The sequence below is a fragment of the Sapajus apella genome, unplaced genomic scaffold (genome assembly GCF_009761245.1).
Source record: "Sapajus apella isolate SASKATOON/1434 unplaced genomic scaffold, GSC_monkey_1.0 scaffold59, whole genome shotgun sequence".
In the NCBI taxonomy this organism is placed as follows: Eukaryota; Metazoa; Chordata; class Mammalia; order Primates; family Cebidae; genus Sapajus; species Sapajus apella.
Window position 1 is genome coordinate 3,174,399 of NW_022436999.1, and position 14,260 is coordinate 3,188,658.

Below are 14,260 nucleotides of genomic sequence, written 5' to 3' on the forward strand. Positions count from 1 at the left end.
TGGTAGTGCCCATGGAGCTATTTCGAGAAAGATTGGTCTGCACCACGGAGCTCAAAGACAGGAAACAACACTTTTTTTTTCCATACAGAAGTTACATAATGAATAGAGTTTTATATTCTATAATATTATTAGAACTATAATCTGTCTACACAAAAAATTAAAATGTCTTGTGAATGAGTCTCATACCAACCAATAATCAACCACATGGTTGCTAAGCATTTATGGAAAGCGATGTGGTAGCGAGCATTAAATGCCTTAAAAAGGGCACGGCCTTTTGACACAGTAGACGGCTGCTGGAAATTTAATCCCCAAAACTTCCAGGATTCATAATACATTCATACAATGAAATCAATGCAGACATTTTTAAAATGAGACAGTGCTATATGTAACTTACCGGGAAATAAGCCCATAATATAATTAGCTAAGAAAATATTATAAAACAATACATGGCATTACACCATTTTTGTCCTAAATAATGACAATAAGTACACACAGGAAAAAATCTAGAGGGTTAGACTTAACTGTTGCTATTTCAGGGGGATGACATGACTGGCTTAATCTTTCTACCTGATGTACTTCTGTACTGTCAGAATTGTTTTTAACAGAATGTGTAGCTTTTCTATTTAGAAAAAAAAAATGAAAATAGTTATTGTCTTAATTATCTGGCTAATTAAATCCTTAATATACAGACATACACAAATATATAAAATAAGCCTCTACCACACATGTGTTTGCAGGTTGCACAGTGTGGCTATGTCATCTGTTTAAGCAATTTTCTAGTATTGGATATTTAGGTTGTTTCCAGATTTTTGACACTCTAAACAGAACTTGGATAGAAATCCTTGTGACTTGTTTCACATACTTTTAGTTACTTCCTTAGAATAAATTCCTAGAAGTGGAATTGCAGACCCAAAATGTGAACACGATTGAGGACTTTTGACCCATATTGCAAAATTATCCCGTTAAAAAGTCAGTGCCAATTTATTTTCCCAACTGCAATGGAGGGGTAGCCTTTTCCCTTTATCCAACTCTGAGCATCATCATCTTTTCCCAGTTTTTGCTAATTTAGTAAGCAAAAAATATTCATCAGCATTTTTATTTGTATTTCTGAAATGATGACGATAACATCATTCTTATTCACTTACTGTTATTGTTGTATGACCTGTTTATTGCTGTCTCTTGCCCACATTTCTACTAGGACCTTTTTCTTTCTGAATTGTAAGAGTTCTTTACGTAAGATTAGCTCTTTGTTGTTAAAGCTAATGTGTGTTGTTTGCTTTTAATTTAGTTTTTCTCTTTTTAGAAACAGGGTCTTGCTATGTTGTCCAGGCTGGAGTGCAGTGGCTATTCACAGGTGCAATCACAGAGCAGCATAGCCTGAACTCCTGGGCTCAAGCAATCCTCCAGCCTCAGCCTCTCAAGTAACTGGGACTACAGGCTTGTGCCACTATGTTCAGTTTTGTTTCAGCTTTGTTTAAGGTATTTGTGTCCAAAAATTTAAAATTTGCTTATATTTTCCTAACAATAAAAGGCATTAAGCATTCCAAATAATTGACTTATAAATGGGCTTTTGAACTATTATAAATTGTATGTATATTATCTTTTATATAGTTACTTTACCATATGTCTTAATCTCTTTTCTGCATGTAAACTCCTTGAAGGCAGAGGTCACATTTTTTGAATCCTCCCTAGCAATCAGCACACAATCCAGAATTTAGCAGAGCTCAGAAATGTCTGGGATGAAAAGATATTGTGTCTGGGAATTTGCTTTGAAGCAATCCAGTCTGGGGCAGGAGATGGAAATGAGATAAATATGTAACAGAATTGGCCATATGTTAATCATTGTTGAAGTTGGGTGATGGGTACATGTTCATTATACTATCATTTCTACTTTGTTGTATTTTTTTTTAATTTCCATAATCAACAGATTGTGTTTTTAAAATGTTTGTTGTGTTGATTAGTCAATAGCATTAGAAAGAGACCTTCTGCAACAACAATGGTGATAGAAATTGAATATATCTGCATCAAGGCCACTTCTGTAGCCCAAAAAAGTTAGGAGCACAGCCCTCGATATTAGGCAAGCATGGGTACAAATTGTCTTAAGCTTAGGGACCTCAAGTCCCTAAGAAAATAAGAAAAGAAAAACCTAGTTTCAACCCCACTGAAACTCAATTTTGCTTTTCTTATTTTTTTCGAGATGGAGTTTCGCCCTGTCTCCCACGCTGGAGTGCAATGGCGCGATCTCCGCTCATTGCAACCTCCACCTCCTGGCTTCAAACGGTTCTCCTGCCTTAGCCTCCTGAGTCGCTGGGATTACAGGCACCCACCACCATGCCCAGCTAATTTAGTTTTTTGTATCTTTAGTAGAGATGGGGCTTCACCATGTTGGCCAGGCTGGTCTCGAACTCCTGATCTTGTGATCCACCTGCCTCAGCCTCCCAAAGTGCTGGGATTACAGGTGTGAGCCACCACGCCCAGCCAGTTTTTCTTTATAAATGGGGGTATTAATAACTATCTCAAAAGGTTGTAGTGAAGATTAATGGGTGTAAAACACAGCCCTAGCAACTGATAGCACTCAATAAAAAGTGGGCATCATTGTCATTCAGTGATGCACACACTTGTCAAGCTCCAGCCAACACAGCCTGATGGTGACAGTCCAATACCCTTCCACTGCAGCTGAGATTTCCGTTAATCAGCTTGGGCACCAGGCAACCACTTGGCAGAGGACTTGGTAGAACAGATGTCAGGAGTTGTGTTCCAGATACCCAGAAAAGAAAACAGATAAGACCATACCAAAGGACAAAGCCTATAGCTCCTGACCTTACTCAACAGGTCACCGAAGAGGCTAAACTCCACATCCTAAGGATGCAATCAAGAAACAAGACTGATGAAGTCCTTACAAAAACAGTTAGAAACTTTGATCGAACATTGGCGTCCCCGGGAGAGCGCCAAAAAACACAATGTCCGTGTCCCACTCCCAGATTTTTATTTAGTGGTCTGGGACATGGCCTAGGTTTCGAGACCTTTAAAAGTCTAACATGATCTCATGTACAGCTCTAGTGTTGCTGCTACAGAAAGAGGAAGGCTGAGCCACTCCTGTGTGTGAGCTGGGCTTGGAGGTAGGGAGGGAAGAGGACAAGGAAAAACAAAGGAAAAGGACAGAGGCCAGCGAGTCCCACATGAGGCCCATTAAAGCCAAGTCAGTCATGTGGTCTCAAGCTGTGTCCCGTGCCAGACAAATCCAATCCCATTAGAGTCCCATCACTCCCCCCATAAACTTCAAGAGAGGGTTACTGTGTAATAATGCATCAGGCTAAAATATGTTACTAATATCACAATGTGTGCATATCAATATTCTAAAGAATATTAAAGTAATGTAGTTTATCTCTGGGTTGGTCTTGGGGGAAAAAAAAAAAAAGCCCAACTAAGTGATGGAGGTTGGAGAAAGGGGAAAGCATTCATCTCCCAGCATTTTGGCAGCCTGTCAACGTGACTGAAGCACACTCGAAGAGGCAGCCTTATTTTGTGAAGTTATTGCAGTGTCTTTGATCAGCGGGAAAAGCACATCCATTTCAATCACTGTAGCTGGGATGGGCCCACTGTCTGGCCATCTGGCTGCCCACCAGGGTAAGCTAGCCTTCAGCCTACAGACACATGGCAGTGCTTAGCATGTCAAACACATGAAGGGTTCTTCACTATCTACACAACTTTTGCTGAACTTCAGGGACCCTCTCGTTTAGCAATTTAGCCTGGACTAATCTGGAAGTTCCCTTCCCCAGGAAACACCACCTGGTCTGGCCTGGCCTCACCAAAACAAAAGCTGGCCAGTGGGCTGTCTGTCATGAGGCATCCAACACTTCGGAATCAGGAGGGCAGGGGTCAACCATTCCTATAAGCAACACACCCAGGATTACACAGGCCTGGAGGAAGAAAAAGCCCGTGGCCACAGACTCCACTCCCCTCCATTACCTTCACCCTGTCTCAGTCCCAAACTAATGTGAGAGAAGTCTGATTCCTCCCCCAGACATGAACTCTTAGCAAGGCAGTTTTAAATACATACAAACATCACCCACATTCTTTTTTCCAGGATAAACAGATTTTTTTTTTAATTGAGGGAATAGTTCATCAATCTTCCAACTTGGGGATTTTCAACAAAAGGTTTAGGTTTTTTTCTTAAGTGGTATAGTGGTATCGACCGTAAGATCTCAGGAAGATTTGAGTAGCAGAGCTACAGTAGAGATGGGAATAATGATCATGATCATGATCATGATAAAACTTACATATTATTTATGTGTTCCAAGTGTTTTATATGTGTTAGCTGATTTTATCTTCATCACAACCTAATGAGGGAAGCTATAATAATGATCATTAACAATAGTAATTATAGGAATATATAATATACAACAACTATTTTTACATATGGTGATAATGAATAAAAACAGATAAGCAATGTAATAATCAAGCTCCACTTTTCAGATAAGGCAATTCTGACCCCAGAGAAGGTCAGTGACTCACCTGCGGGGTGAGGGCTGAGCTTAGTGCCCAGGCGTCCAGCTCCAGGAGCAGCGCTCTCAACGGAGCACCAGACTGGCTCCTTCCAGAGCACACTCAGAGCCTCCTTTAAAGCTGCCAGCTCAGAGAGCCAGCAGAGCATGGAGGGCTTGCAAGGGCTCTGGAGTTAGGGATTCGTGAGTCTGAGTCCCAGCTCTGCCCTCCACATCCAAGCCTGCTGCATCATCTATAAATGGGGATAATGACACCTACCTTACAGGCTTGTGGTGAGGCCTAAATGACAAAATGAATTAAAAGCACCTCTCCCAGCAGGGCGCGGTGGCTCACGCCTGTAAGCCTAGCACTCTGGGAGGCCGAGGTGGGTGGATCACCTGAGGTCAGGAGTTCAAGACCAGCCTGGCCATCACGGTGAAACTCCATCTTTAAAAAAAAAAAAAGAAAAGCACCTCTCCCAGGGTCGGCAACGAAGGTCAGTTTAACCCAGCCACTATCAAGCCTGGCTGTCCACTTGGATCAACTGGAAAATGTTTAAAATGCTGATATCCAATTCCCAACCTCCTCATCCCTCTATATTTCCGTCTCAACAGAAAATTAGTCTCAAATCAGTAATCCGCTGTGTTCCACCTGGAAATGAAACCTGAAACCGCTCACACCACAGACCAGCCTATCTACCGTTCGCTGCACTGACTGAGAATTACAGGGAAGCTTTTAAATCCCTGAAGCCTCTGCCCCTGGCTCTAAAACAGCAGGATTCCCCCAAAGAGGAGAGGAGCGGATTTCATATTTCACTTGTTCGATTAAACAAAGGAAGTTGCAGGTACCAGGACTATTCCCAACCATCTGGCTAAGCTCACCATTGGCTGGTGGCCTTCCCCACTTCCATCAGGACAGCACCTTCACCTAGCTGGCACCATATCCGATGCTCACAGAAGCTGCCCACCTCCCAGGCTGCCCCTACCTCAGCCACAAGCCCCTGCACAGGAGGAAGCAGCTCAGAAACTTTCCTGAGAAGCACCTTTCCATCCCACCACTGCCTGTGTTTATTAAATCGTCTGTGCCAAGGCCAGGTATGATGGCTCACACTATAATCCTAGCATTTTTGGAGGCTGAGGTAGGAGGATCACTTGAGGCCAGGACTTGGAGACCAGTCTGGGCAACATAGCAAGGTCCTCATCTCTAAAAAATATTTTTTAAAATAAGCTGGGTGTGGCGGCATGTGCCTATAGTTCCAGCTATTCGGGAGGCTGGGGTGGAAGGATTGCTCGATCCCAGGAGTTCAAGGCTGTAATGAGCTATGACTGCACCACTGCACTCCAGCCTGGGCAACAGAGTGAGACCCTGGCTCGAAAACAAGAAGCAGTCTGTGCCAAGATCAACAGAGTCAGCATTACCTTGACAGTGCACTAACCAGAAGATCATGCAACATGAGAGGTAGGACTGCCTGACTTAGGTTTTAAAATCTGAGTATATGCATACCCCTGTGTGTACACACACACACACACACACACACACACACACTCCAAGAACCATAGTACACTTTGTGCTCAAAAAGGTCTCTGCTTTGTTCAAGGACTGGGGATAGAAAGCAGGGAGGGCAGGGGGTAGCAATAAACAGGGAAGGGAATACCAGGGTTGCCCATGGAAACTGGCAGGAATAAGAAAAATAATCAGCCTACATTTGACAGCAGAGAAATGCACAGGTCTGGCCCTCCGAGGAGACAGCCAGCAGGGAGGATGGGGACCAAGCAATGCCAGTTTCCTGGCTCGAGCTTCCATGCATCTTTTCAGGACCTACTGCCAATTGGCAAGAGGTGGTGTGGAGGGCCAGGGAGGGGAAAGGCAGTGCAGAGGGGAGCTGAAGAGCCACTCACTCAACTGTTTCCCAGAAAGTGAAGGCACCAAGCAGCCCTCATGATCTCAGGAAGCCTCCCCTCTGCCTGCGTCCAGGAAAGAGCCCAAGAGGTTTGTCCAAGGCCTCACCTGGGTAAAGGTGCCATCCTCGCTACACTCTGGGACAAACACAGCTTCCTGAGGCCTCTTGGATTGCTCCAGGGCTTGGGTCCGCTCCTGGCGACACTTGCTCTGGCCAGCGTCTGAAAGAGGAGAGGAGCAGATTTCATATTTCACTTGGATTCCGCACTGGGGCCCGGGGACAAAAAGGCTGAGAAAACCACTCCACCTGTGCGGGACCCACACACAACCAACTGGCTTGTCCAAGCCTACAAGGGCCGTGGCTAGTGACTGCTGCGCAGCGCCCCCTCCTCGTATGTCATTCAGAGAAAAGGGCGGAGTCATGTTTATCCCAAGCTCTGCCTGTCTTTTCTCCCAAGTACCTCTACCCTCGCCCGAGAGAAAAAAAATGTTTTACTTCCATTATTTTTTGCTGGCTTTATCCTAAAACTAGTAAGCCCAACAGGGGCTCCATCATGTCTTGTGGTTCAAAAATTGCAAACATTTTCTTTAGAAAATCAAAGGCTGCAGCACAGCCAGCTTAGCCACCTACAATTCCTGTGATGGCTCTAAGCAGTCCAGGGTCACAAGTTCAAGTATGTACAGGACTCAGGGAAAGAGATACAAATTAGAGTAACCAGCTGGGTATGAGAAGAATGGCATTTCGTTCTGAGAGACTATAGGGAGACTATAGGGAGACTATAGGGAAGACTGTGGCAAACTGGAGAACAGGCTCCCCTTTAAAGGGGTAGCTGTTATGCAGGTCTGGCCATGTGCTGCTTTGTAGGAACATAGACCTAATGTTACCAGACTTTCCAATTTTGGAACAGAAGGACAAACAGCCAGAATTTTTTCACTAACTCTCCCAATTTTTAGACGTTATCCCAAATGCTTTTTATTGTTTTTAAACAGGCGAGCAGAACAAACAAAAGACATCTGTTAGCCAACAATCTGGAATCACTATTCAGGAGCCAGCAATAATGTCTTGCCATTTTATGCACCTCTTTAAAAAGAAAAAAGAAAAAGGAAAGCATTTGCCAGGTAGAAGCTCATCTCTTTAAGCCGTAGCCTGGGAGCAGTGTTTGAGAGACAGAAAAATGTTCATTCCTTCAGGTAGAGCAGGCCTTCTTCCCTCTGCCCTGGTGGGACGGGTGGAGAGATAGGAAAGCAAAATGAGTGGACAGGCTCATTCCAAGCTCCCCTGCTGGGAAAGCACAGGGAGGGAGCTGGGGTGCCCAGGAGCCTCTCCTCGGCTTGGGGGAGGGTGCGCACACTCACCTTTGCATCTGCCTCGATGCACCACACCCAGGGTCGGGTCTCGGCACTTGGCTCGCTGGTACTCACACATGGACTCATAGGACCTGCCATCAGAGGCACAGATGGGTTTGGGTTGTTGAGTCCTGGAGCAGTGGAGGTTGCACTGAGGGTCACGGTCACTTATTAGAAACTAGGTTGGAAAAAAGTGAAAGGGCACAGAGGTTACTTTTGCAAGAAAAGTAGGGGCGAGTCCATGACTTACAACAGTACTGGTTTGCCTTTAGAAAGTGAGTCCCGAATAAACCCAAATAAAACCCTAAAGGTGAAGGGAAAGGAGCAGCCACAAAGTCTAACCAAGGAAGGCATCCTCTATGCACCATAAGAACAATAATGTCTAACGATCACTGACTATTAACGGGCACTGTGCCAAGTCATTCACATCCACGATCTCAGTCCTCAAAACCCATAAAATAGTAACTCCTTATTCTGTGGACAAGGAAATAGAAGCCCAGAGATGCAACTTGCCCGGTGCCATATAGCTATAAGTAGTGGAGACTGAGTCAGAATCTAAATGTGTCAGAAGTAAAATCAAAGCTTTACGCTCCAGGCTGTCCAGCCTCTCCATCCATGCAGATGGCCATGCAGCCTCTATCTGGGTACATCCTCAAATCAGGAACACACCATAAATCTCCCAATTCCATCTCTGGAAAGTTTTATTTGTTAGATTGTAGTGAGCTCCAAATCTTACCATCCCTCCCATTTTTGCCCACCTCTCTCTGGCAGAATACAAGTCAAATAATTTTCTGTGAGAAACAGATATCCTGATTTTTAAAATAACAATAATAATCAGCTTGGAAAATGCTAAGTTAAGCAGATTTTCTTGGTGCAAGACTTCTCAGATGACTCTGATACATTCTTATGCATTGTGAACTTCCAAGACGCATAGTAAATTAAAGATAGCTTAATTATTTTTAATTAAATTTTTAATTAAATTATTTGCTACTCCTCCCATTTAGCTATGGAGTCTAATTTCCTCTCCCTTAAATCTGGACTGGTTTCAGGAACTTGCTTGACCAAGAAAATGCTATGGAAGTGGTGTCTGAGGACTTCAAAGTTGGTCTATACAAAGCCTTGCAGCTTCTTTCTGGGCCTCTTGTAATACCTATTCTCCGGGAAACCAGCGCCATGTAAGAAGCCTAACAACCCTGAGACCACCATACTGTGAGGAAGCCCAAGTTAACATATGTCAAAACCATGTGGAGAGAGAAATGCCCAACCAACCCAGACACAGAAACATTGAGTGAAGAAGCCTTCAGGTGAGTCTAGCCTCAGCTGTCATCTAATTGCACCTCACAGAGACAAAAATAAATGACTGCATGAAAACCACCCAGCTGAGCCCAGTTAACCCACAATACTGAGAGAGATTATAATAACAAATTGTTTAAGTCTTTAAGTTTTGTGGTAGTTTGTTATACAACAATCAACCAGATCAAGGGGCATATACAATGAAGCAGCTTCCAAAGTTACTTAACCATGAACTGCTATATCAGGGACCCCCCTGGTAACAACAACAGAATGCAGTTGGAGAAGAATAATTGGGCCATTACAACCCATGAGCTTCTGTTCCATAACCCACGATTAGACTGTACGGGCCCTGAGACCTGGATCCACTCTTATCCACTCCCATATAGCAGAGCCCTGGTCACACAGAACAAGGCTCCATCAGACTAGGTTGAGGGAATGAATGTCCCACAATAATGAATGGCAATGTCATGAGCACACATCAGGCCATCCGTAATGGTAGAGTTGACTATGTAATCATGCCAAGCTCATAGAGGTTTTGGGAAGGTGTGAATGCAAACTCTGTCTCAGATGTATTTATGGGCCCTTTGCATGAAGCAAATAGATGGGAACTTGTTGACCCTTTTCCAGGTCAGCAGAGAAAGTTTCAGAGGTAATCCCACACCCATCAGGGACTACTAGAAGCACACACGCCACACTGGCCAAATTCAAAGATGGCCTGAGCCTGTCCATAAATCCAGACCACCTCCCAGCTATAAAACCAGTCTCCTCTGAGGCCTGGACCTCATGCCTGGCTGCTGGCTACCTAGCACAGGGATGGAGCAGCTGAGGGCTGAAGCCACTGCACTGGCCTTGTCCAAATTAACAGTGAAATTAAGCTTTCTCTTCAGATGCCTTGGGCTCCCACGCACTCACAGGTCGGACCTGAATCTTGCCCAGGGCCCAGAGGGAAATATCTGGATAGTGTCTCATGAGCACAGCATTTGATTGAGTCCAGTGCTCAGGGGTAACAATAAATAACACAGATCATCATCTCCAGAGGAAGCTCACTGCCTCCAGGACTGCCCCGTGGAGGAGGGGTGAGCTGGCAGGGGAGGTGGGAGAGGACAGCCCTGTCCACAGGTAACTCCTGCCCAGGTTCCCCAGCCTCAATCTCCCTTGAGTTGCCCCTGCTTTAAACCCGCGAGCGGTGTGTCCCACTGCTCAGGGGCCCTTCCATCGTCTCCCAGGCCTGGTGAGAATTGGACCCCGGGGCCCCTCTCTGGCCCTCTGTTCTCTCTTCCCTGCTCCCCCTTGCTCCCTGGTGGTGGGGCACACAGGCTTGCTTCCCATTTCTCAAATGAGCTACCTCCAGGCCCTCAGCCATGCTGCTCCTTCTCCATTCCCTCCCACCCTACTTCGGATTCTGGCGCAGGCTGCCTCTTCTTGGAGGCCCTCCCTGACTCTCCCAGGTGAGGATGATCTCCTGTAATACCCTCTCACACTTCATTTTTCCTTCATGGCTCTTCACACAGTTTGTAATGATGAATTCATTGGTGTGATTTGGTTAACAATGGAATCCCCAACTCTGAGCTCCATGCAGAAGAGAACGATGTCTGCTTTGCCTGTGAACACCTTCCCCTGGCTTCTAGCACAATTCTGGGGCCTTCCGTTACTCGTGGGAGGACTGCAGCCCTGTAGCAGTATCTCCCACATAGCATTACCTCAACACCGGCCAGTGGGATGTGGCAGGCCTGGCCTCCCAGGCTCCTGCCACCCCTGGGGATCCCTGGGGCCACCCCTCATGCCCCCATGCTTTGAGCCTTGCCCTTCTCCTCAGCCATGTTCTCCCGTCCCACTTCTGCATTACATGTGGACAGAGGTTGCCCAGAGTCTGCCACCTTCACTCCACCCCAGAACAAGAACTCTCATCAGGAGCATCTCATGCTGGTCCTGACCTGCCTGGAGGGTAGGGCTGTCTCACGTGGATGCTCAGCATCTGGCGTCTGGCACACACAGTAGGCGCTTGGTCAATAGATTTTGACTTTGTGAAATTGTTTTTGCGAGTGGACCAGTGTTTCGGTTTGTTATAATGAAAGGCAGTGGGGCCTAGTGATTAGAAGCATGGCTCTGGAGCCCAGTCATGGGTGTCAATCCCAGCACCGACACCCACATGCTGTTTAATCTTGGAACGTTGTCTATCTTCTCTAGGCTTTTGGTTTTCTCATCTGTAAAATGAGAGTAGCAACAAACCTTGCCTCATAGGGTCATGTGAAGATTCAATTATTAACATATCCTAAGTCACGTATAACTTGTTCATCTCCTTTCTTTGGAATTTAAGTGAGGGGGGCACAGTTTAAGAGAACACATAGAAAAAAAGGAGAGGAAGACAAAGTTTCTTTTCAAACCCACTGAGGTTGCCTAGTTGCCTACACTGCAGCTCACGGGACAGGCGAGCTGCCAGCGTCCCTGCGAAGTTGAACCGCAGGCCAAAAAATCGGTTTGAAAATGGATTGCTCTATGCCAAGAGAGAGGCCACAGCAGCTGTACCAGAGACCAGCTTCCTAACAAGGGGAACACTCTGTCTGCAAACAGACAGGTTAAAGAGTTTCAGAGGCCCCACCCTTCCCAACACACAGAGATCATTCTCCGTTTCAGAAGAGTGCCCAAAATATTCCTGTCTAGAAATTACTGGTCCCTGAGACCAAATAAAAAATTCAGCAATAGCATGAGGTCACTGACAATTTTCAATCGACTATGGTGTCTCACTTTCATCTGTTTTAGGAACTGTGTGTATTTGTGATTGTTTTCACACACACACACACACACACACACACACACACACACACACACAGCACTATAAAATGGAGCTTTAACTGGATGACTATGGCTACCTTATTAGGATAAGATCACCCAAACCTCCAGAGCCTCAAAGGGATTACTCTGTGTCCACAAACACTGAGGACTAGGTAACCCTCCAGTTCGTTCCTTCATCTGTTCCTCTGCTCTGTACTCAATATGCGATCACCAACAGTGAGCCCAATGCTAGCAGCATAGGAAGCAACACGTAACCAACATGGTCCCCGCTCTCCATCTAGGGTGGAGACAAGGAGCATGTTAACAGGACACCATGGAGCTATTAAGATAGAGGCTGTAAGAAAAGACTTAATCCGAGAGACTCTGGAACACTCCAAAGCCACACAGTCCAATAGAACTTCTCAAGATGATGGACATGTTCTGTATCTGTGCCGTCCAATACAGCAGCCACAAACCACATGTGGCTATTAAGCACTGCAATGTAGCTAATGCAACTGGGAAATCAAACATTTAGTTATGTTTAATTTTAGTTAATTTAAGTTTAAATAACCACATGTGGCTAGTCGCAGTAGCAACAGCCCAGTTATAAAGTAAACAAACTAAGAGGAGAAGAGAGAGGAGGGAGCATAGTCCTCAATCAAATTTTCTTCAGTTGAGCCAGATGAAGATTGATTGGACTAACAGAAAAAAGAAGCTGATCCTGAGAATAGTTTCTACATTTTGAAATTAGACAGTATGTTAGGCTATTCTTGCATTGCTATAAAGAAATACCTGAGGCCAGGTACGGTGGCTCTTATCTATAATCCCAGCACTTTGAGAGGTCAAGGAGGGAGGATTGTTTGAGTTCAGGAGTTCAAGACCAGCCTAGGTAACATAAACAGACCCTGTCTCTACAAAATGTTTCAAAGTTAGCTAGGCATGGTAGTGCATGCCTGTGGCCCTAGCTACTTGGCAGGCTGAGATGAGAAGATCACTTGAGCTGGGAGGTGAAGGCTGCCGTGAGCCATGATGGTACCACTGTATTCCAGTCTGGGTGACAGAAAAGGAAGGGAGGGGAGGGGAGGGGAGGGGAGGGAAAAAAGAAAGAAAAGAAAAGAGAGAGAAAAAAAAAAGAGGGAAAGACAGAAAAGAAAAGGCCAGGGGCAGTGGCTCACACCTGTAATCCCACCACTTTGGGAGGCTGAGGCAGGTGGATCACGAGGTCAGGAGATTGAGACCATCTTGAACAACATGATGAAACCCGGACTTTACTAAAATACAAAAATTAGCTGGGTGTAGTGGCACCCACCTGTAGTCCCAGCTACTCAGGAGGCTGTGGCAGGAGAATCACTTGAACCCAGGAGGCAGATGTTGCAGTGAGCCAAGATCGCGCCACTGCACTCCAGCCTGGTGACAGAGCAAGACTCTGTCTAAAAAAAAAAAAAAAAAAAAGGATAGAAAAGAAAAGAGAAGAAAGGGAGAGAAGGAAGGAAGAAAGGGAGAGAAGGAAGGAAGGAAAGAAGGAAGGAAAAAAGGGAAGGAGGGAGGGAGGGAAGGCCTGAGACTGGGTAATTTATTGAAAAAAGAGATTTAATTGCTCGTCATTCTGTAGACTATACAGGAAGCATAACACTGGCATTTGCTCTGCTTCTGGGGAGGCCTCAGGGAGCTTTTACTCAGAAGCAGGAGCTTGCAAGTCACATGGCAAAAGCAGAAGCAAGATGCATTGGGGTGGGGAATGTCACGCACTTAACCAGATCTCACAAGTACTCACTATTGTAAGGACAGCACCAAGCCATGAGGGATGCACCACAATGACCAGAACAGCTCCCAACAGGCCCTACCTCCAACATTGGGGATTACATTTCAACATGAGATTTGGGTGGGGACAAATTTCCAAACTATAGCAGATAGAAAATCAGTTCACTATTTATGGCTCAACAACCAGGATATTCCAGGAGTTCAGAGTTGCTCTGGAGCAATCATGGTTGGTGGAAATCTGGGGGGGTTGGGCAAAGGCAAGCCATCTCTCCAACAAGCCAAACACTGACGCATTTCCTTTTAGAGGGGAGTAATATTTTTACAGAAATCTTCACATACATTCCTTTCCTTCTTCCTAACCATAGGACAGTATAAACAAAATAATAATGTTAAATATGATTGCATAATACAGAAACCAAACAAAAGGACCTGGGACAATTGTATATCTGCAGTTGTCTCTCTCACCCATTCTCCTTGCAGGGTGGATGACTCCAAACATTTTGTGTTTTGTTCACATTTGTAAAGTAGGATAAATACTTGATATACACATAAACAAATCATTTTTCCTGTTGAAAAAGTAAGCTACTGATTGGGGGCTGCCTCTGCTATGGAGGAGATCAGAGTAGATGAAATCAGTTTTGGACCAACCATCCCCTCCATCTGAAATGCACACATGCTGATTCTTCCCCTTCAGTCTCCAGCA

The 14,260-nt window shown here is 45.2% G+C and overlaps 1 protein-coding gene across 7 annotated transcripts in view; it reads right to left on the bottom strand.

The window, feature by feature from the left end:
- Positions 1-14,260, bottom strand: part of SMOC1 (SPARC related modular calcium binding 1) — a 158,412-nt gene that overhangs the window by 81,249 nt on the left and 62,903 nt on the right. For all 7 annotated transcript variants that reach the window (XM_032245778.1, XM_032245780.1, XM_032245779.1 and 4 more), the window contains exons 2-3: positions 7,741-7,909; positions 6,493-6,605 (exon numbers count right to left, since the gene is read on the bottom strand). In XM_032245778.1, coding sequence (XP_032101669.1) covers positions 6,493-6,605; positions 7,741-7,909 — 282 coding nt within the window. The remainder of the gene's footprint in view (positions 1-6,492; positions 6,606-7,740; positions 7,910-14,260) is intronic.